Genomic DNA, 21,030 nt, shown 5'->3' on the forward strand with positions numbered 1-21,030 from the left:
CAGTAATTATCAAAGTCGGATGATGAGCGATGCGTTTGCCGGAATGTGGACTATCTGCTAGTTTACAGCCGGAAAGCGATGTAAAGAATCTTAGACGGCTCAGCCAATAAAACCTTATACTTAAAATACAAGTCGCTAAATGGACAACATAGTCAGAAATCTGCACGTAAATAATTTCACCGAATGCACATTATGTAAATATACAACATTCTGAGCCTGTGACCTCGCCATAAAGGGGGACATACAACGTCTGGACGGTGTAGCATGTCCTGGCCGGGGAGAAGGGGTACGAACCATGCACAACCAACGCATAATCAGTCTCGAGTCCACTGATCGCCGACCTTTCCCAGTTACACCTAAATACGGTGTCCAAGTTACACCTAACGATGGTGTCCTGCCCTCAATACCACCACAGTAAGACGCGATACGGAATATCAGAATCTTTAGCGACCATCTTTCTCTCCAACAACCTCATCACAAGTCGAAGCACTAAACATTCGCACGCACGCGCCATTCGTGATAAACTGATAACAAGTGAGTTAACAACAGAGCGAGTTCCCCGCGGTGCGTTCGAACACCGATAGGGCTGGACAAAGTACCCTCGCTCGAGGCTAATAGAGACGGACAAAGCGTCGGCCCTCAGTGGTGTAAATATGAGTACTTGGGCGACAACAGTGGGGGTCAACTGCGCGATATGTATGTACAACAGTATGAACAACGGACCAGTGAAAGGGTAGGGAGTAACGAGGGACCATCAGCGAAAAAGGGGCAAGCTAGTTAGTAGTAGCATCATTCGAGCCAACCTAAAGAGGCTTTCGGTCATGACGTCGTCAAGTAAAAACATATAAAGAGACACGCCACATAGATTATGAGAGTCGCGTCAAAAATAAAACTGTAAAACTACCTCTGTTCAGATCAGAAGTGTTTCGTCAGGACAGAAATGCCCGCTGAAAATGTAGCATATCGTCATAAGCTTTCAAAGGAAAAATATACAGCACAAGCACAAACACAATATACGAATACATCGTCACCCTGCCATAAAATATCGTCCACATTTGTGACACCGGTCAAGCATGTTTGCTTTTGTGACACCTGCATTTGAAATATTGTCCACTTTTGTAAGACAAATAAGCAAATGATAAAATCCATGCAACATCACCAGAATCCAACGTGTGATCACCAGGTAGATAAAAAACGACGCAGGAAAAAAAAACTACTTGATCTCAGGGGGTCACAACCTAAACCAACGCGTCAAGGAAAAAGAGTAAAATCTCAGTTCATCCACTCATCTCTCATCGAAAATCGAATATCCTCCTACGATTTCCGAAGCGCCCGTATATAACTGACCTTGAGTATGCCATAGGGGTAAGGGTGTAAGGAGGGGAGGGGTAAGGACGGACTGGGGCCGAGAGGGGGTCCTATGAGACTACACGGGTGTGGATATGTGTGAGCACAGCGCCCGGACGCGTTAAGGTCAGGTCAGGTCAGGCCTCACGGCCGCCATCCAAATAGAACATTATTGCTCATGTCTGTGCAATAGAGCGCTCTGTATACGGGGGTGTAGCCGGGAATACAGAGGTATATATCTGCACATACTTGGAGTCACATAGGGAATTTGTGATACCTACTGATTACTTGCACCTTTTCGTGGTCATTCGAGCACGACACTTCAAGTAACAACCCATCCTGCTGTCAAATGCTTCGCCTCATGTCTCCATCTAAGAAGGGCAAGAAGGGTAACGTTCCAATCGACCCAGTCCCGGAACTTTCCCAAACCCTGGACAAACGACAGACGCCAGTCATGGATCAAAAGACAGCCGGTCCTGACCCAAATACCGAACCAGATCCTAGCCCAGCAGAGACTCATGCCCAGACTAACACCGGACCGTCAGAACATTGGTGTTACACCCTCGTTATCCGTCACCCCTATACCCCCGCGTCCCCTCCCTCTCATCATATCAGAGTCCCGTGTGCTGGTGTGTCTGGCTGCTCGGCTCCTCTGGAACTCTCCGCAGTCGACCGCCCGGCTCTATACCGTGCAGCTCGGCCTTGGGGTCAGGGGTCAGCGACGACCAGTCGGTGTCACGACATGACCTCGGCAGGGGGGCCAGGCAGCCGGAGGACGGAGGCGGAGCGGACGCCAGACATAGCGACTCCAGGGAGAAGTGCCTGAGGGGGAGCAGAAAAGACTGATCAGAACTAAATAAACGGGTGGGATGCTTGGGGGACCGGAGAAGGAAGTAATGGAGGGAGAGAGGAAGAATTATAGGATGGAGAAATATAAATAAAGTGGGAGAGGGACAGAATACGATGCTGAGGGTAAAGACGACACGATAATTACGGTCCACAATCCATAAACGATGAAAATCATAGCAAACATCCATCACAATAATACGAAATTCAAGTGTTTAAATATGTATCACCGCAACCAGATATTTTGCTCCATTTATGCAATATGCATTACTGTCTCAAGCACCGTTCGAAAGGTGCGCCCATGTCTAAAATTGACCATCTTCTCCTCCAAATTTATACCTATCCCATTATCTTTACCTCCTACACACAAATGTTACTCTCACTTACATCCTTCCTACATTCCCCATACCCTGTCTCTCCTCTGCTATCTATCATCTCCTCTCCTCTATGTCTATTGATATCTGTATCTCACCGTCTCACTATCCTGCATGTATGTTAAGCCTGTCATCAGTCTAACCCCGTCTGTTTGTCCACCCAGGCCAGCCCATCCAGTCATCCCCTTCCCCTCTCTCCCCTTTCTCACCGTCTGACTATGCTGTCGGTCCACTCGGTGAGCTGTTCCCCGTGCCTCTCGGCGGCGGCCGTGGCGGCTGCCAGCTCCGCCGGCTGATCGGCGCCGCCCAGAATCCGCTGCAGGGCCGTCACCACGCGCTGCTCCGAGTAGGCCTGAGACGGGCCCGAGTGTAGCACTCTGTGGGGAGGCAAGGGGTGTTATCGGTCTACTCCAGTAGGGCTGTGAGGGGCGGTGTTATCAGCCTACTTCAGTAGGGCTGTGAGGCCGGGTCCGAGTGTAGGAGTATGTGGGGAGGAGAAGTGTTACAGTAGGGTTGTGAGGGGCCCGCTAGTAACAGTCTGTGGCGGGGAGGGGAGGGGTGTTATCGGTCTTCTCTAGAACGACAGCGAGGGACCCATGTGTAACTAGTGTGTGGGGGGGGGGGGTGTTTAAGTTACAGTATTTTTGCAACGGGCCCGTGTGGGGCAATCATTTTCCCATCTTCCTTCCTTCTTTCACATCTGATACCACCCCTCTCACTTCCCTCCAACGTTCCCCCGTTCCCCCCTTCCCTCCTCCCGTCTCACTTACTTTGCCTGGTCGCGGTTCACCGGCCGCGCCTTGAACACCTCCAGGGGCAACACGGGGAACTCGGCACGTGCCACGGGCACGTGGTCGGCCAGCACGTGCACGCGCCACGTGCCGGGCCGCAGCGGTTGGCGCACGGCCAGCCGTGTCACTCCCGAGCGCGACTCCTCTGTTGTGTTGAGGGAGAAGCTCTCTGCGCGAGCCACCTGACCGGCCGGGTCCTGGAAGGCCACAGTGACGTTCTGCGCCCGACCGCCGCTCCAGCTGCCGGGGGCGGGGGGAGGGGGTTATTCTTCATGGCCTCCGGCCCTCCAGGGCACACAACCCACGAGGCTCACTCCCAGACCGGTTTTCGCGATCGCTTGGAGTGCGCTGGTTATAGAGAGCTGGAAGTTGGCATTCTTGTTGACCCTTGTCTCAAGTCATATTTTATGATGTTAACAGGAAACCGCATTTTAAGATAAAGCCAGACCATACACATACGACGTCATACGTAGGTAAACCTCTAAAAATGAATGTTGCAACTTCGCATCGCCCTCAAGGCCCCGCCGGCAAGGCCCTCTACGACTACGTATTTTTGTCCCCAAAGAAGACACCACGGCAAAAGACGGGTATAGATGTCGCACCAGTCGCGCATTGCCTTCTCGTCTGCTAAGGAAGTGGGAATAAAAATCGTTTTCAAGAGAACGAAATGAGCTGGGGAGGGCGATTGCCGTGTAAAAACGATGGAAATTGATCAAAAACAGACGAGAATGCGAAGTACGAAAAGTTGCGCTGCCATGATCCGGATTCAGAGAGGGGTTATCGTGGCCGCAAAGCGGAGTCCTAAGACTATCACGGCCGTGAGATCAACTTCGGTCGTAATTGGGGGAAGGTCGTAATTAATTCGGTCATAATTGGGGGAATAATCCACAAACAGTATTATTTTAATCAAACCAGTATGAAGTATCGTGTGTACCTACCTACCTACTACAGTCGCATTCGTCGTAAAACTGCTATGAGCTGCTCGGTGTGGCGCAGCGGCTTTATCATACGAAAATAAAGACGAGTACCAAATCTAGGGAAAGCGCCAATTATAAATTGCAGATTAATTGAAGTCAAAGTGTTTGGCATTGGAATCAATACATACTAATATCAATACAGCTTTACCTTCATTGTGATTGTACAATTCGCCTCCTCCGCACAAGCCGTGATAGTCTAGTGGTTAGGACCTCGCGTTGTGGCCGCGATAACCCCGGTTCGAATCCGGGTCACGGCATCCTACTTTTCGCGTCCGGCAACTGCCTTTCACGGTTTGGTCACAAAATACGGAAAACATGACACTCCAGATTAAGACCTCTCTTACAGCAAAAACACATTTTAGCCTCAAGCCGCGAGTTTTTATTACAGCTTCGGTGACCAATTTCGCAAACGTATGAATTACTCCACAGCCTCTGAGCGTCTGAGACTGATCTCACCTGTGCATGATGACCGGCGTGGCGAAGACGCCCATGACGCGGCCAAAGTTTCGGAACATGGCCTCCTTCTGGTCAAAATCAGTGCTGATGTCCATGGACTGAAAACCAGATCACACGCCACGACATAGGTACAGCACGTCATGTTTCTGAAGGTCTTCGGCTCACCGTCATACATCAGCGACGAAATGATTATTAGGACGTCCGGCGGATTCAATGTTGGTTGATTTGTTTACCGATGTGTCATAGGAATTTGAAAAACTTTTAACAATACATTTACATAATTTATCTATCACATCCACATACTATTGCCCAAGGCAGTATATCAGAGGCAAGCCGTATAAAGTTGTGCTTCCAAACGACAGCCATACACAAAGCCAATAATTTAACACCGGTTATCGCATTCTAAAATAAAATTGTATATATAGTGGCTACACTACATGTTCCTTCGAAGTGAAATATATCTTAATAATAAAACACGCGAAAGGTTATAATTAATCTAACCGAAAAATAGCCTCGCAACGGGTCTTACCGTTAATCTATCCTCGGCACTGCCCTTCTTGAGTCTTTTAATCGGCGTGGGCAGCGGACTGACCAGGGCCTCCAAAACCAGCGGCCCGTCGGTGGTCTGCAACTCAAACTGAACCACGGTGCCCTGTGGAATGAGGAAAAACGGGGTGGTGAGAGGTGCTGCCAGCATTCAGATATCGCGCTATTTGAGAGCTATAGGCTATAAATAGCGGATATTTCAGACGAACGGAGCTCGGAGTTGAAACGTTTAGTTCGATGACAGACTAACTTTTCATACGGATGCTTCACTCGGCTAGAAGCGTATGTCACACTCGAAGAGAAGTTCGCACAAGTTAGCAGTATGCACAACGCCGGCTCAGGACTAGAATGGCACACTTTGACCTTCACAAAGTTTCAGGCTCGAGACACAACGTGTCACATCCAGAAATACCACAATGTCGCGGGGGGATCAGCGACGCTGCTGTCTGTCCTTCTCACACAAAGGTCGCAGGAGATGATGAATTCTTTACGTAATAAAAATGTCAAGATCATAACCTTCACACAGAAAGATCGCAGAAGATGCTAATTCTTAGGCAATAAGAATGGCAAGGTCAAGGCGTTGTGGGATATTTTAGCTGCCTGATGCCAATGTCATCAAGTTCTCGCACCTCCACAAGACCTAACACCCGATGGCGCCGGTCAGCCCGCCGTCCCTACCTTGAAGTTGTCGTCCTTCTTGTGGACGAAGGCGGCAACGACGTCCCCCACTTGTAGGTCACATCTGCTGCCGCCAACCCGGAGTCGCTGGGCGGACAGTCTCGCCACACTCCTGGACATGGTGAAATACGGTGAAGGGGGCCATGGAGGGTCACTGATGCTGCTTCTCATATCCCAGGCAGTGTTCACAGGGAGGGTCCGTTAACCCGCGCCCCGTAGGGCTACCGGCGGACCCTACCACCCGTAGGGGGGGGCCGTTTCGGCCCCCCCCCTAAGATCTCGGAAAGTTACCGGCCGATTTTCAAAATTCAAACGGCGTTCGATAGCCCCACCCGGGAACTACCTTGTGACCAAATTTCATTGACCTAGGTCAAACCGATGACGTCACAGGTCAGGTCAAAGGTCAGATTTTCACCGTTCACAGGCAATTCAAGAAATGTGCTGTGAAAGCGAGTAAATTGGTAATTTATTGAAAACCATCGATATTACATTGTTCGTCAAACACATACTTTGCTATCTGAGGTCACTGATACCAGGTCAGGTCACAGCGAGGTCAGGTCACCGGGGGTCACAATATGAATGTGTCGTGTGATACATGTTTTATGGTCCATTTTACATGACAAATGCGATTATGTGGGTTAGGCAGCCTTTGGGGCCAGCCTAGGTCACGTTTTGGTGAAGGTCAGGTCAAGGTCAGGTCAAATTAGGTCAAATTTCAAAGTTGATATTTTTGCATAAAATGGGTATCGATTCGATGCAGCTCGTCACGGGGAGTCTAATGGTGGTCTTCGTTTTGCTCTACGAGTTCTAGAATTGCCAAAAATTGAGTTTGAAAATTTGACGTCATCATTTTTGAACAGTTTTTCGCTATAACTTGGCCAAAAAACGAGGTATCGATCTGAACTTTGGTATGTGGATAGAAGACGGTAGGCACTATCACATATATTCCGATTTTTTTCGAAACTCAAAAAACTTTTTGGATTTTTTGGCGAATATATCCAAAAAAATGTTTTTTTGATTTTTGGGGGTCAAAACTCAAAAATTTCAAAAATTCGAGATAGCAGTTTTGTAGCCCTGTCAATTCTACACCTTTTATGTCTTGATCATTTTTCTGTATCTTCAAAGCTGTAGTCCTGACAGGTCTTCTCGCGAAGGTCTTTTTTCGGTCGAAAATGACAGAACATGACGTCACTCTGACGTCATTTGTGGCCAACCTATCATAGCCTCTGGAAAAATTTTTGGTCACAATGTGTAAAATTGATGCCCGGAGGGGTCCTGAAAGTTTGGTGGCGATATCTCCAGCCGTTTAGGAGATATCGACCGAAAAGGACAGGGGGGGGGGGGGCGTTTCGGCCCCCCCCCCTACGGGGCGCGGGTTAACAGTCAGACGGATGTCACAGAAAACAAGTCTGATTTAGTGGAGGTAGCGGCGCGCCGGGCGCCTATCTTCGCACATCTGCACTTATGATCTGTCCTGAGCGAAAATAACACATGCACTCTGAACACATTGACAAGAAACATAGGCAGTGCGCACTGTACAGTGTACACTGTACATCCATTGGCACATGTCAGTCTTGTTAAGATGGAGTCGGAGTCACTGAAAATCCATCGGCTCCGCAGCCCTGCGTGCTGGTGGGTGTGGCCGGTGCCTGCCTGGGCCGGTCTGGAGAGCAGATCACCTCTGCTGGGTGGGGTGGGTGGGGTGGGGGGGATTTGTTGTGGACGGGCACCGATAGCCTTCAACACATGACCCCTCGTCATCAACTCCCCGACTGCACCTTGTGTTAATTATCGCATTCCTACCACTGATTTGATCCTTTCATCAACCCAAACCTCCACACCACAATCCCTCCCACTACCGTCTAACCTGTAGAACGTCAGTGCCGCGTCATCGGCAGCCGACAGGTCATCCCGGTGATACTGACACACCCAGTGACGGTGTAGAGAGGTCAGGTCGGCCGGCAGCGGGCCGTGCACCCACTTATCCACCATGGTCACCGCCTCGTGGCTGATGATGGACTCGAACTTGCGCGCGAAGAACAGGTCACGAGACTCGGTCCGCTGTAGGGGAGAGGGGAGAGTGAGGGAGGCGGGTAGAAGAAGGGGAGGAGGAGCTGAAATAAGATGGCGCACTATGCATGACACTGTTGATAACACAATGTCACAAATTTTCAGTTCCCTACGAGACATCTGACACACAGAGCTGATAGCTAAAAATGTTTGAGGCACAGGGGATTAGATTAAAACTGTCTTTCACTGCATAAATCATGATTGATGAAAGTTCCAATAGAGCAACGTTTGTTACCGCACATCGAATCACCGGCTTGAAAACCAAATCCCAAACCATGTGCGTAATCCGTAACACCATTCCTGGCGACGGTCCGGAGCTGCAGGTCCAGAGCTTGTTTGTCAGCTCACAGAGTCACAGGCGCTAGTGAAATTACACCTCCTCGCGTAACACGATCAGCCGGAGATCGAATGACTCCAGACAACAGCGCACACGGCCCGAGGGGAGGGGAAGGGACGGGAGGGGAGGGGAGCGGAGTGTGGAAAATGAGACGATAGACGAGCTGCGTGCTGCCCAGGACACGGCAGTCGCTCGCCGGACGCGTGGGTGGTCGGGTATAGCGTTCTTTCAGTGTGCTGATGGCTGTGTTGGTGTTCAAAGTGGGCGTCATCCCTGACGGCGGTGGCAGTGAAAATGAGATTGACAGTGATGAGTGAGTTTATGTGGGAATGGCGGTGAAAATGACAGTGTGGAAGTGACAGTGCGAGAGGGGCAGTGCTATGACAGTGACAACGTGAACGTAACAGTGACAGTGTGGCAGCGACACTGTCAGGGACGTGGATCTGCTGACGGAGGATTAAACACCTGGGATAAAGATAAAAGATAGTCCAAACGAGCTTGAAATGAGCTTGGATGAAACGACTTTCTTGTTATATGTAAATCACGTCGATAATTCTATCAATTTATGCTCAGTCTGGCTGCCGTTATTCAAAACCCATTGCTCAATCGTCCTCGAACTACTTCCTTTCAACGAACAACGGACAGATATAGAAAACGTAGCCAAGCAAACAACTTGAGCTGGTGCTTGGATTACTTCTCAGAAAACAGAAAACAACGGAAAACAACGCCGAGGCGCGCGGTATTGAACACTAACCCTCGGTGGTACTCGGTGAGCAGGATGTTTTTGTATCCGAGCTCGCCAAACTTACTAGCAGACTAGACGAGCAAACAAGTGGGCGAAACTATAAAAGCGACCAAATTCCAACGGTTTAATGAAACCTGGGCAATAGAAGATATCTGACCGAAAAAAAAAACAAAGTGCCAATTCATTACCTGCGCCCACAGCCCAGCATAAAAAGCGACTAGCTCGCAGATCTTCAGCGACAGGTGAAACAGTGACTACGAACAACAAGTCCAATCCCTACACCAGCCGTCTACTCGGTTTAGCCGCCATTGTCGGCAAAGACAGCCTCGACGCGAGAACGGAAGCCCTAGCAAGACCTGATAGTGAAGACTGCCTCGCACGCCTCACGTAACGCCGGGTTGCGAGTGTTTAGCGATCCAGCTTGGAATAAGAAGTATCACGGACATCTATATAGAACGCTCGATATACCGTTATCGAGCGGGCTGAGGCGAACGACTGAAGTAGCCACGTCTTTTTCCAGCAGAACTGAGATGGCTCGCGCCTCTGTCAACTTGAGGCCGCCCCACACTGGATCTCGCATGCGGGTTGCGAGCTTGCGGGTTTTGAGTTTGCGGGCATAATACTAATTCTAGAGTGTTCCCTTCCCTTATGGTCACACTGTTCCCTTATGGTGACTCCATGAATGCAGTGAAACCGGTATACCTTCAGAAAATTACATATTGTCGCAATACCAGCACAACAAACCAAAATTAGACTCCAAAGAAAAACTCGCAAGCCTCGCAGAACTCGCAGACCTCGCAGCGAGGAAAATCGAAAGTTGACTGAAAATCAACTTTTGGAATGCGATGCAAGGTAGTTTACAAACTAAAAACATGCAGACTCGCTTGTTAGATGGTAGTGTGGGTCACCCAGCATAGATTGGATTATTTAATTTTGAAGAAACCCCAAAAACCCAAAAACCCGCAACGCGCATGCGAGTTCCAGTGTGGGGCGGCCTTAAGTTTGGAGGAGGGGGATGCGGGTAGGCACTCAGCACAGTCTTATTGGAAGGAAGCGCGCTAGCTGACTGGATACTCGGTGATCATCAGAAGGCTTACAAACTATCATACCGCGCGCCGACAGGACAACAGGCAAAAAAAACGTTAGAACCTCCTACACACCTGATACAGACTGAACAAAACCTCAGCGCGACGCGCGTTCTTTGTTACCTGTATCCTATCCATGTCCGTGGGGCGGAAGTCGTTGGGCGAGCAGCCGCACCAGTCAACGGCGTACTTGTGCTGGCAGTGGCAGCCGTGCTTGCGCCGCCAGTTGGTCAGATGCAAGTTGTTGTCCACCAGAGTGTGGCAAAACTCCGAGTTACGCAGCGCGATATGGAAAAACGACTGTGGAAATGGGACGGTGAACCACATCAGACCATAAGTAGAATGTTCGGGAATGACTTGCACAGAACGGGTCAAAACGATAGTTGGAAGAGACAGTTTGATTAAGAAGTGATGAGAAAATACTGCATGGAAGAGCTGAGCATCCGACCGGAGAAGGGTCACTTCCCAAAAACTGAAAAGCATCGCCCAACGTGGGGCTCGAACCCACGACCCTGGGATTAAGAGTCCCATGCTCTACCGACTGAGCTAGCCGGGCTTGGTCAACGCGCTCCCAAAACTCGATACGACGCACGCGCTAAGTGAAACATCAGCCTTCAGGCTACTAAATTATAGTACTGTGTGCTTCGTGCAAAAATCATCGCTATTTACTCATTCAAACGGCCTTGAAAGCACCCATATCAAGGGAGACTCATCAAAAACACCTCTACGCTTCCAAAACACATAGACCAGGGCTTGAACAACGACACTGTCAAGATCTGTCGGCAATCTATCACAACACTTGCAACATAATCTAGTAAACAACTCTTTCTCTACTCCGCAAGCCCGAAGCCGTCCGACGCCCAGCCCGCGGAGGGTGGCCACTCTCACCTCGGCAGGCAGCAGGGAGTGGTTGAAGAAGGTCCTCAGGCCGGTCAGCAGGTCGTCCTGCATGCCCGTCACATACTGGACAAAGTCGCGGTACAGACACACCCAGTCGCTACCGCCGTCTGAAAGCAAGGGTGCAAAAGATTCACGCATGTGTATAGGTATCGTGACATTTTCTCGTCTGCTTGAAATTGATAGGTTTGAATATATGCGGGACATACAAATTAATCACTTTCACCGTGATTGTCTGAGAGTGGGATCCGTCTCCTTTCATATTCCATGCTTCATCTCCTGCGGTTTCCCAGCGAGCTCTTAGGCTTCCCCTCCCATCCCTCGTCCCCTAGCTCCTGTATCGCAGCTCACCAATGGCAATGCCCCGCGGCAACTTCCGTCCGCCGAGCCGCCAGAGGTGGTGGTCACATTCGTAAAACGAGTGATTCAGACCCTGGAAAACACAGACAGGGACCATACATCAGCCTAGAAAACCGAAGAATCAACATCACACAACTACGTAATGACACAGTAACACACTCAACGGTCAATGAACGCGGATACAAGAAGCGAAGGCGAGACAACCGAGGCCCAAGTTAGCTGTCTACCCACCGGCATACAAGCTAGTTGTCAGCTTCAGGTAAAGTTATGCCCAGACTTCATCGATGAGCGCTAAATGTAGTCCAAAGCTTTCAGTGCTGATGCGAAAATGATGCCGTCAAACTTAGTGCATTTGTGGGTTATCCCCCAGATCCGGTACCCAAATGCCACAGTCTTAAACAGAGTTCTTACAAACTCCGAAAAATAAGCAGCGTTCAGAAATAAAGATAAGGCGATGTAACGTAGGTCAATGCACAAACAGCATTGTAACGATATAACAATTTAGGCAAAACAGTCGAGTCGTCAGGCTTAATACAGATAACAACGTCTTGCTGTTAAATTTCAACACTCAACAGTCAACAGCATACAAGTCACTTAGCTAAAGCAATGTCGACATGCACAGCTGTGCACATGCACATGCATATGGTTTAGAATAGATCAAGACATGAACCATATCAAATCACTGTGGGGTCACCCAATCGCCCAAACATCATCGCAGAACTATGAAATGTCACAGCTATCTCACCTGTTTCATGATAAAACTGGGAATTGACTGTCCGTGTGACTTCAAAAAGTTCTTGCCTTTGTTCCGCGTCAGGAACTCTGTCAGTCGCTCCATCCGCCTGGAAGAGAAAGATAAATGTGAACCATGCACCATCGAGCATTTCCTGAGAATCAGGTGTTTCAGTCTGGTAAGAGGGTAGCGCGAAAAAGTTCACAGACAGTTCGCACCGTTCGCTTGGTTTCGGACAAGCAAGGAAAATGCTCAATATCAGGCATCGAGTGACGAGTTTGGTAATTGGCTGTGCAAATGAAACTCGTGAAAATTAACAAACTCCCAAGCAGCCTATAAAATATTCTGAAAAAGGAACTGAATGCATCATGTTGCAGCTCCCACCTCACACAAAAAGGTTGAACGTAATCGAACTTAACCCGCGCACCGACGGGGGTCTGTGCCAACTTCGTACCGACGGGGGGGGGGGGGCGGATGACCGCCCCCCCCCCCCCTGAGATCTCGAGAACGAAGCAAGATAGCGACAAGCGGTAAACGGACAGGGGCGTAGGCAGGGGGGGGGCCACTGGGCCATGCCCCCCCCTTGGGCGCCGAAGGCGCCCTTTGCGATTGGAGGGCGCCGAAGGCGCCCTCCAATCGCAAATGCAATTGTGATATAATCGAATCGAAAAACAATCGCGACTGGAGGGCGCCCTCCAATCGCGAATGTGTTTACAGGGAAAATACGGATGGAGGGCGCCCTCGGAGGACGCCCATTCCAAATACGCCCTCCAAATACGGTTGGAGGGCTCCCTCGGGCGCCCTCCAACCACATTTGTAGGCTGTAGCTCTCTAAGCGTAACGGTGGTCGCCTATGTAAGCCGCTGTCCTGTAAATAAGCGCCCTCTCACCCGAAGGCGCCCTCCTGTAGGTCGCCACCCTGCTACACATTGCCGCCCTTCTGCTGATCGGCGTCCTCATAATTATTGGCGCTCTCCTACCTATTGAGCCCTCATGTGAGATTTTGAAGGCCGCCTTTCTCCCTTTTGGCACCCTCTTGTTCAGTGCCGCCCTCCTACCTATTGGTTCCCTAGTCCTTCCTGTTGAATGTTAATCGGGGCCCTTCTCCTATTGGCGCCCTCGTGTAGATCGCCGCCTTCCTAACCACTGGCACCCTCCTGTTGATCACCGCCCTCCTATCCACTGGCACCTTCCTGTTGACCAGCGCCCTCCGCACAGACGCCCTCCTGTTCGTGTCATCCTCTTGAGCAAAGGCGCCCTCCTCACCATTGCCACCCCCATTTTAATCGTCACCCTTCCGCTCATTGGCGACTTCCAGTTGATGACCGCCCTCCCACCTATTGGCGACCTCTTGTTGATCGCCACCCTCCTATTGGTGCTCTCCTGTTCCTCGCCACCCTCTTACCTGGTGGCGCCCTCCTGTTGATTGTTGATCGGCGCCCTCCTACCTATTGGTGCCCTCCTGTTGATCGCTGCCCTTCTATCCATTGGCGCCCTCCTGCTGCTCGCCAACTTCCTACCTATCGGTGCCCTACTGTCGAAACTCGGGATGTTGATCGGGGCTCTTCTACCTATTAGTGCCCTCCTGTGGATCGCAGCCCTTCTACCTATTGGCAACATCCGTTGATCGCTGCCCTCCTATCATTTATTTACTCCTTTGGCATGTTTTTCAACTTAGTCGTTCTATTGCACATAGTTGATGTCTTGCCTGTGAAAACTGCCACAAATGAACGTGCATTCAGCACAATGAATGAAGTATCTATACCTACCAAAACTATCTACGCTCTACGATGCATAAAACACGTCTTTGGTCTTAACGGATTGATCCTACTTTACGTGCATCATGGCATCTATATGGATTACGATTAAGTATTGTCAACAGGTTCGGGCGCAACAGCAGGCATCTGAAGTTTCGGTGATTGAAACTGGTTATGTGGGTACACTGTATGCATCTGTGAGAAGGCTATGAAGGCTGGTCTGAGGTAATTTGGATGATGTTTACGCATCTCGCGCTCCGGTATCAATCCGATACGGTGATCTGGTGCGTAGATATGCCACCGCCAATAAACTTTTATACATCGACACCCATGAGCCAAGCTTTCTGTACAGTTTGTGTGGCAGCGGCCCGACCAAACCTTAGGTATTTTTTACACCTTCAAATTTGGTAAAAGAGCGAGAGGAGCTTTGAACAGTGATCGTATAAAAGGCGTGCCTAAAAAGCGGAGGAAAAGGTTGTTTTCAAAAATTTCGCGCGCCTTCGGCGCAGCATTTCAAGAACACTTGACCTTTTGTGACCTGGAGTATAAAGAATACACACGATGCAAAATCAATGCAGCACGACCTATACGAGGTTACGCAAAAAAAAAACTGGTGGCATGGTAAAAAACGCCTCCCAACCCCCCAACCCCCACTGAGCGATTTTTTATCTCGCGACCGTATGGCGCCCTCCTTGGGTGAGGTGGCGCCCTCCAAACCCTTGGCCCCCCCCCCCCTTCGCGATTTTCTAAATACGCCGCTGTAAACGGAATGGGATACGCACGGACAAGGTCTACAATTTTTACAAAGGTCATTTTCAGGTCAGGTCAAAGATGACGTCACAGGGGTCAAAAAAGTCAAAATGGCGGCGCTAGATATGGAGATAGTTTTTCTCGAATAACTTTCGAATTAGTCAAGATAGGAGCAAACTAAGGGCATCACCGTGATCCTCTCGTCAATCCGCATCGAATGATATATATGTTGACCTCGAAAGGTCAAGGTCAAAGGTTGACCTCAGGTCACGTGACCTCGAGGTCATTATGTATATCAATCGATGCGTCTTGACGAGCTGAACACAATGAGACCATCCGCGCGGCTGTATCTTGTTCCTGTACGGAGTTATTAGCAAAAAAAACCTTTGGTGACCTTTGATGGCGTCATATGACCTTACAGCTGCCCAACAGCAAAACAGACCTCAAGGTAGTGAAGGTTGATCGTATATGAAGTCATGTATGGTATATGGGTCCATTCCGACCCGTTTTAGTGGTAAAAACAGGGAGTTGATTTCCCCCCCCCCCCCCCCCCGTTGACTTATAATGGGGAGGTCGAGAAATTGACCTGACCTTAGGTCACCGATATCAAAATTCCGAGATATACAAATTGTAGCTACTAATGACCTTATAACATCCTGCGACTTTCAAAGACCTCCGACATCTACTGTAGCTCTGGCACGGTGACAAAGTTGCAAAAAACGGTGACTTGAGGTTGGGTCATTCAAAGTGACCTGGTGACCTGACCTTAAAAGGTACGAGGTTTAAACTTGCACACCATGTGTAAAATTGATGAGAGAATAGTCGTACACCAAATTTCGCGGCGCTACGCGGTTTTCCCGCTATTCGCGAAAAACCTCAGGGGGGGGGGGGGGGGAGCGGATATCCGCCCCCCCCGTCGGTGCGCGTGTTAAAGTAGTTCGGAATCAGTGCGTTTTGAAGAGTCTCCGTCACTATTTCTAAAACCGCTTCATGACCTTTAGCACGAATAGTTTGTCGTCCCAACTTAACCAAATATCAACTAAACCATATTCGCATCGCGACACCAAGCGGGGGTCCGCGGGGCTCCTCAATCCATCCTCCTTCACCGAAAGACACAAGTGTTATCTATGTAAGCTGCCACCTCCCCCCCCCTCGTCGTTTTGCCACTCTCCCTGCGTCCGGTCTGTTTGAAGCACCTCAGCGTTATGGGGGCACTACAGTTAAGACGGGGACCATAAAACCACGTCCGCCCCGGCCATAAATGTGCAGATACCGGGATCGACTGTACCCGGGCCGCGGTGGCACAGGCGAGCTTGGGAACAGCGCAGGTTGGAAACGCTGTCGGAAACAGCGGAGGGTTGTGGGAGATCACTTTTAAGAAGAGTACAGTCACTTTTACGATGCTCCTTATGTGGGCGATTTTTGCTAGCTGATATTTGAAATACACTGATTAAGTAAGAAGATTAGCCTAAGCTCGCGTATTTTTTAAAGACGCATCTTGATCAAACAACATGACAATCTGGCGAGCGATGATCTACGGATGTTCAAAGCCGTTCAAAGTTACCCCATCCCGCAATAAAATTCAATTACATAGAGAACCTTGTGAAGTCCACAGCGCAGCGGCAGAGTGCTTTGCCAGCAGTTGTGAGCTGGGGCAGGTCGCACAGGCTGCACAAAGCACCCTGCGTCGCATAATCGGATATCATAGTAAATGAGCGGAGTTGAAAATCAGGTGTGGTGCGTTCTGCTTGCGCGCTGACGGCAAATGGCAGCTTGACAGCTCCAGGCTCATCTTCAACCTACGCTTGCTAGGATTCAATCTCAATTTTGCATCTGACACACTGACTTTTGTCCAAACACGTTCCCTATCTGCGTCCATATGACGATTCTGATGTCTGGCTCACAGCTTCAACAAGCTCCACGCCCATCTGCAAGCCTTATTAGATATACAACTATCCCGGCCACGATCCCTCCCAAAATACCATCACGCCGACTAATTATTCTTACAATTCGCTTTTGTGGTATCTACCAATACGCTTGAAGCGACCAGGCATCGTCAAAAATAATGAACTGCAGTTGACAATCTCCATCTAGTGTCTCGCTACATAAATCAGTACTCACTTGACGGGCATGTCGCTCTCGCTGAGGTTGAGCACGTAGTCCCACTGCCAGTCGAGGGTCAGCAGCTCGGTCATACAGTGGAGCAGCATATCGAGCAGCGAGGCGCCGCCCCAGATGGTCGCCCGCCGCCACCGCGACAGGCGCACGTTGGTGAACTGGGTCTCCAGCGACAGCAGAGTGCGGTACATGTGGTCCTGGCGCTGCAGAGGGAGGGGAGAGGGGTTATAATTGACGTCAGAGCGGGTAAATTGAATAGGGTAGTGTGGGGTAATTTGAACATATTTTTACGTCTTCTCCGTTGTACCAAATTCCAGCTCAACCCTGGATGAAGAAAACTGTTTCAGTAGCGCATGTGTCACTTGCTTTTACCATGCAAGCCTCATTTTTGGACGGGCCGAGCATAACTTGAATAGCATAGCATCACTTATCCACCAAGTCACGGTGTGTTCAAATTGTCCCACTGTGGGGTAATTTGAACATACTGCCTTTACCTGCCATAAAAACGATAGCCTCGCCAACACCGATGTTGCTTGACCCATAAACAAATAGGCAGAACAATTCTAAACATACCTTCATTTGAAAAATCAACACAACAACAAAAATAGCAGTTGCAGAGTATCAATATCTGCACACTGCACACCGGTCAGTTGACAGAATTCGCCTCTCTCCAATTAACAGAACGTCTATCATCTCCGTTCGATAAAAACTCTACCAAACCTTACTTCATCTGATATAGTGGTGCCAATCGGAACCTGGACATTCGAAGTTCCGATTCTTTATAATGTCCAATTCGGAATTGATCGCACAAGGGTATAGTAGTCTGGACAACATTGGACGATGGCCTGCCACACTTAAGCATTTTTATCAAGTAATCGTGCGTAGCATTGATTGGCGAATGGAAAGCTTGTTGACCCATATATGCATGAATTAATTTTTTGTCGAGTATTTGTATGAAACTTTCTAGCATTGTTAAACAACATGTTACTAAGCTGCTGACATCAACTGTTTTGTTTTTACATTTAGTGCTTGCCTGATATGCTCGTTCAAAGTGACGTACAAAAATGTACGTCTATGCCAGGTGTCAACAAGACAATTGTGACGTCTGCCACCGCCGTCCTAAAATAATACATCCGATATCCCTAATACAATGCTAACGTCTTTCGTACTTCAGAAGCGATGTATGAGGGATGGGTTGGGGTGGGGATGGGGTTGTGGAGGGGCAGGGTGACGTCATGTCATCGTTAACCTGGGCGAGGGGAATAACTTGTGTTGTATGGTCAAATATGATGTATGATATTTTGTGTTGCATTAGAGACCCTTGGAAATGGTGGTTACAATTCATACGTTGAATTAGGAAATACAATGTAGATCATGTATGATGAAAATAAGGAAATTTGCAAAACACAACTCAATTATGTCAACTTTTACCGTCTATTGAAAACTTGTCTTATGTACATAATAGTCAACATAATAGATCTATAAAAAGAGCACGTTGTCAATGGCGATCAGGAGGCGTTCTGCTGCTGACCACCGACGCGGTGACCCTGTGCTCCCCTGTGGCAGTCACAGTCCGTCGCCCGGCGCGCTCCATGCTGACTACCTGACTGCAGAGCTTCTTGAGGAGACAGAAGATGTAGCTGTTCCGCTGGGGGCCTTCGCCCAGGATGTCTGCCTCGTCCACGCAGCTGACGCGTTGGTCGTCGTAATGGCACCACCTGTCCCGTCCCACACTGTATATACACGTCAGACACTGTCCCGAGCGCGTGGCCCCGCTGTAATGACTAAAGACGGCCATCAGCCGGACGTAAAGTCGCCGGCATGGTCAACGGAGCAGAGCGACTGGTCGCCCTCGACTTCGGAGAGGTGCGTCTGTCCAGGGACGTCGGCCGGCTCTTCCTTCCCCAGTGACGGCATGATGGCCTCTTGGAACTCGTGATCCTCGACCACGTCCATCCAGCGGATAACAGCCGCACTGCAGCCGTTGTTGGCAGTCGTAAATGCTTCGATGGTCTGATTGGACTTCTTCTTGAAGGCGTTGATGTCGGTGAACTTGTTCGCCTTCAGAAGGCGATTCTCTCACATGGTACCCGTGCCATGGAACTGGCGCTTCTGGATCTCTGCTGCAAAACCGATCATAAGGGTCAAGCTTGGTGCTGCTTTGGAAGTGACATACATCCATAATCATCCCGAACCGGTTGAGCCGGTGGGTGCGACCAGTTACGGGCTCAGTTACGTCTTTACGGCTCAGTTACGTCTGTTACGGCTCAGACTAGTTACGTCAGGCGGGCTGGGTCAGCATTCTCTTCGTCGCTAGGGTCTTCGTTTGTGTCGACGCGAACTTCCGGCGGCTCTAGGACGACGACCGTGACATCGGCGACTCGACTTCGCTCCTCGATGCCATCCAGAACAGGGCTGCGGAGTCGGAGTCGGAGTCGAAGTCGGTCGGAGTCGACAATTCTGACCGGAGTCGGAGTCGGAGTCGATTTTGGAAACCGGAGCCGGAGTCGGAGTCAGAATCACCGACAAACCCATCGACTCCGCTGACCTGGCAGGGCTGCTGAGTCGGGAGTCGGAGTTGGAGTCGGTCGGAGTCGATAGTTCTACCCGGAGTCGGAGTCGGAGTCGGAGTCGGAGTCGGAGTCACTGAAAATCCATCGACTCCCGCAGCCCTGATCCAGAACATCGTTTAGGCCCACATTTGCCATCAAACCAAAGCATAAACGTGTTTGATGTTTGGGAAACAAAATGTAACGGATATGCATAGACGTACATTATTGTACGTGCGTTTTTGTGAAACGTACTATTTTTGGATTCGCTTGGTAAGCAAAATTAGCATTATAATGACACCACTCATGAAGTTAGGGTCATGCTTGAGCAGATTGCTGGCAACGAAAGCTAATCCGGGAAAAGCACTTAACTATAATTAAGAACACTTGGCTCACCCTGGGTCGAGCGTCTGAACGGGTGAAAATCTTCCCGTTGCGGCATCAACAAACCGAATGTCTCAAACTCAACACTGAATGCATTGGAACCGTGTTTTTTGGTATTCACCTGACGGCTAACAATGTAAATGATTTAGAACGACCGCGTTTGATGGCTCATTAGCTCTATTTCTATAAAGATGGCACACATTGGTCACCTCAAATTGACGTACATTTATGTACGTCTATGCATATATGGGTTAAGCTCTCAATATAATAAACACTTTTCGGCTGGTAAAATGACATGATAAGCAATATAAATGACGGTTTTGAGTGTTGATAGCTGCATAATTTTCGGACATATTTGGACAAATAGTTGACTTTAACATTTTTGGACGGAAAATTAACGAAAATGCCGGACATTAGACGGATATTAGACGTAAATTTTCTAAAACTGGCATCACTTATCTGCTACTGCTTTGGGTCGAAAATATTGGTTAGAAAAAAAACTGGGAGCGTTGTTTTTCGGAGCTATCCCTGTCTCCATTGAAATTCTCACACTATGTTCAAATTACCCCACGCTAAAAGTTATTTTGCCATTTTTAAAAACAGGGTTCAAAAGCAAATTTCTTGGACTGAAGGCACTGATTAGGTCGTTGTACAACAACAGCCGTTGCGTATCAGGCTCTAGCAATGCAAGATTTTGCGCTGCAATGAAGTTGCAATGACGTGTTGTTAGGCGTTTATCCTTGCGAAATTGATTTTTTACACTGTGCGTCAACATCTTCATTCCCTGAAACTTTAAACCCCGTTCATATGATAGCCCTTTTAGTTATTTTAGTTATATAGCCCTTTCATTGGTCTTATTGTCATGCCACTTATGGATTTTCCGTAATTTTGTGTTATTCACACTATGTTCAAATTGCCCCACATGTTCAATTGTTCAAATTACCCCACCCTACCCTACTTGGTGACTACAGCACATAATGTTCAACGACGACCTGAGCTGTTGCGTTGCGGCGGCAAGAACACAAAGCATGTCCAAGTTTTGTCATTGGCACGCATAAAAGACCTTAAACACATCACAAACCATTCGTCTTTCCCTTAAAATACGTTACATCTAGCGGTAATACCACTTACTTTAATTAAGTTTTATTGACTGCGAGAAAAGTAGTGGAAAGGGTACCACACCTTACGAAACAAGGCACGCAAACCCAATACATCTCAATGGTAGCAGGA

The 21,030-nt window shown here is 49.0% G+C and overlaps 1 protein-coding gene and 2 non-coding genes across 3 annotated transcripts in view; 1 reads left to right on the plus strand and 2 right to left on the minus strand.

Annotated features, from left to right (window-relative positions):
* Positions 1–93: 93 nt before the first annotated feature.
* Positions 94–21,030, minus strand: part of LOC122387960 (xylosyltransferase oxt-like) — a 75,707-nt gene continuing 54,770 nt past the window's right edge. The window contains exons 6-17 of the mRNA XM_043378667.1: positions 16,871–17,070; positions 12,255–12,351; positions 11,501–11,582; positions 11,141–11,259; positions 10,376–10,552; positions 7,883–8,076; positions 6,016–6,127; positions 5,321–5,443; positions 4,792–4,889; positions 3,338–3,598; positions 2,777–2,944; positions 94–2,169 (exon numbers count right to left, since the gene is read on the minus strand). Coding sequence (XP_043234602.1) covers positions 1,959–2,169; positions 2,777–2,944; positions 3,338–3,598; positions 4,792–4,889; positions 5,321–5,443; positions 6,016–6,127; positions 7,883–8,076; positions 10,376–10,552; positions 11,141–11,259; positions 11,501–11,582; positions 12,255–12,351; positions 16,871–17,070 — 1,842 coding nt within the window. The 3' untranslated portion in view covers positions 94–1,958. The remainder of the gene's footprint in view (positions 2,170–2,776; positions 2,945–3,337; positions 3,599–4,791; positions 4,890–5,320; positions 5,444–6,015; positions 6,128–7,882; positions 8,077–10,375; positions 10,553–11,140; positions 11,260–11,500; positions 11,583–12,254; positions 12,352–16,870; positions 17,071–21,030) is intronic.
* Trnah-gug lies at positions 4,521–4,592 on the plus strand. Its single transcript has one exon. It is a non-coding gene; the product is annotated as a tRNA-His (tRNA).
* Positions 10,736–10,808, minus strand: Trnak-cuu. Its single transcript has one exon. It is a non-coding gene; the product is annotated as a tRNA-Lys (tRNA).

The sequence above is a fragment of the Amphibalanus amphitrite genome, unplaced genomic scaffold (genome assembly GCF_019059575.1).
Source record: "Amphibalanus amphitrite isolate SeventyFive unplaced genomic scaffold, NRLGWU_Aamphi_draft 000304F_arrow, whole genome shotgun sequence".
Lineage (NCBI taxonomy): Eukaryota > Metazoa > Arthropoda > Thecostraca > Balanomorpha > Balanidae > Amphibalanus > Amphibalanus amphitrite.